A 1,228-nucleotide genomic window follows, 5' to 3' on the forward strand; every position below is an offset into this window, starting at 1 on the left:
GGGCAGATTGAGGTGGAAAGTGAGACGGTGTTCAAGTTGGCAGCCCTGGTTTTGCAGGTAAGCAAAAAGAAAAAAAAAAAAAAAGCTAAAAAACTTGGGAGTTGTTTTCTCATAGGAGAGTGAGAGAAATACTTACTTGAGGAATTTTAGAAAGAGGGAAAACTCATCAAGGGAAGTCATTTGTTTGGGCAGATTTCAGACCAATTCATCACTTAATCTCATTTAAATATGTTCTAGAAATCTGGGAAGAAAAGAATATAATACTGAAGTTAAATTTGCTTTATTATGCTTGTGAATCTTTCAGAGTGTATGTTTTTTGATATTTCTGGCATACATATTATGTCAGTTTTTCTTTTCCTTAATCAAGTTTTGTTATACTCGGGCTTAAACTCAGGTTATTTACTACTTTCAATAAAATAAAATTCCACCTTTAAAATGTTGGGGTGGGTTTTTTTCCCATTGCATTCTCAGTGACAAAGTGCCACAGCAAGGCTGCGGTGGCTGGATCTGCCTGAACTGTTGTTTTCATCTCAAGGGAGCACAATTCCTCTCAACTGCTGACCTGCTTGTAAAGCCGACTTTTAGCTGGACGTGGTCGGCCAGAGAGAGAGAATTGTATTTCACTTCTTGTGCAGTAAAAGTGACATTTGATTTGCAATGTGAAATTCATCCTGATTTTGGAAGCGGTTTTATTTATTGTGTAGGTGGATAATCTACAGCTGGAAGCATAAAGGGTCAAGTTCTTTTCTTGAATTCATGCATGAGTGTAACTGGGGTCAGGATCTGGCCACAGAGCTGTGGGAGTGGGGAAGTGAACAATGCTGGGAAAATCGAAGACTTTTGAAGAGATCATGTTTTAATTCTGTCACTGTTTTTCAATTGTAGGAAGCTAAAGGGGACTATTCCAGGTAATAACATTTTCCTCTCTGATACTAGTATGCTTGATGGATGTGTTTTTCTGTGTTGGCATTGTATTGCAAACAATCAGAAAGGGGGGCAAAGTCCAGCTGAGAGCAGTGGCTGAAGAAAGTGAAATGCACTGTTGTGCTGGATAAAATCAGAGTCTGCAGGGTGAGTAAAACTGTTGTGCTGGATAAAATCAGAGTCTGCAGGGTGAGTAATGCCTTTTGTGAGCAGGCTCTGAGTCAAAAGTTTTTCAGGAGATCCCACTTTGCTCCTCTTCCCTAACACAGGTACTGAAGTGGGACGGCAAGAAAGCTCCCACTCT

At 39.9% G+C, this 1,228-nt stretch overlaps 1 protein-coding gene across 1 annotated transcript in view; it reads left to right on the top strand.

Annotated features, from left to right (window-relative positions):
* Window positions 1-3: 3 nt before the first annotated feature.
* Window positions 4-1,228, top strand: part of FRMD4B (FERM domain containing 4B) — a gene marked incomplete at its 5' end in the record, with an annotated part of 42,099 nt that continues 40,874 nt past the window's right edge. The window contains 2 exons of the mRNA XM_010082506.1: window positions 4-57; window positions 886-908. Coding sequence (XP_010080808.1) covers window positions 4-57; window positions 886-908 — 77 coding nt within the window. The remainder of the gene's footprint in view (window positions 58-885; window positions 909-1,228) is intronic.

Source organism: Pterocles gutturalis, unplaced genomic scaffold (assembly GCF_000699245.1).
Source record: "Pterocles gutturalis isolate BGI_N339 unplaced genomic scaffold, ASM69924v1 scaffold36544, whole genome shotgun sequence".
Taxonomy (NCBI): domain Eukaryota; kingdom Metazoa; phylum Chordata; class Aves; order Pterocliformes; family Pteroclidae; genus Pterocles; species Pterocles gutturalis.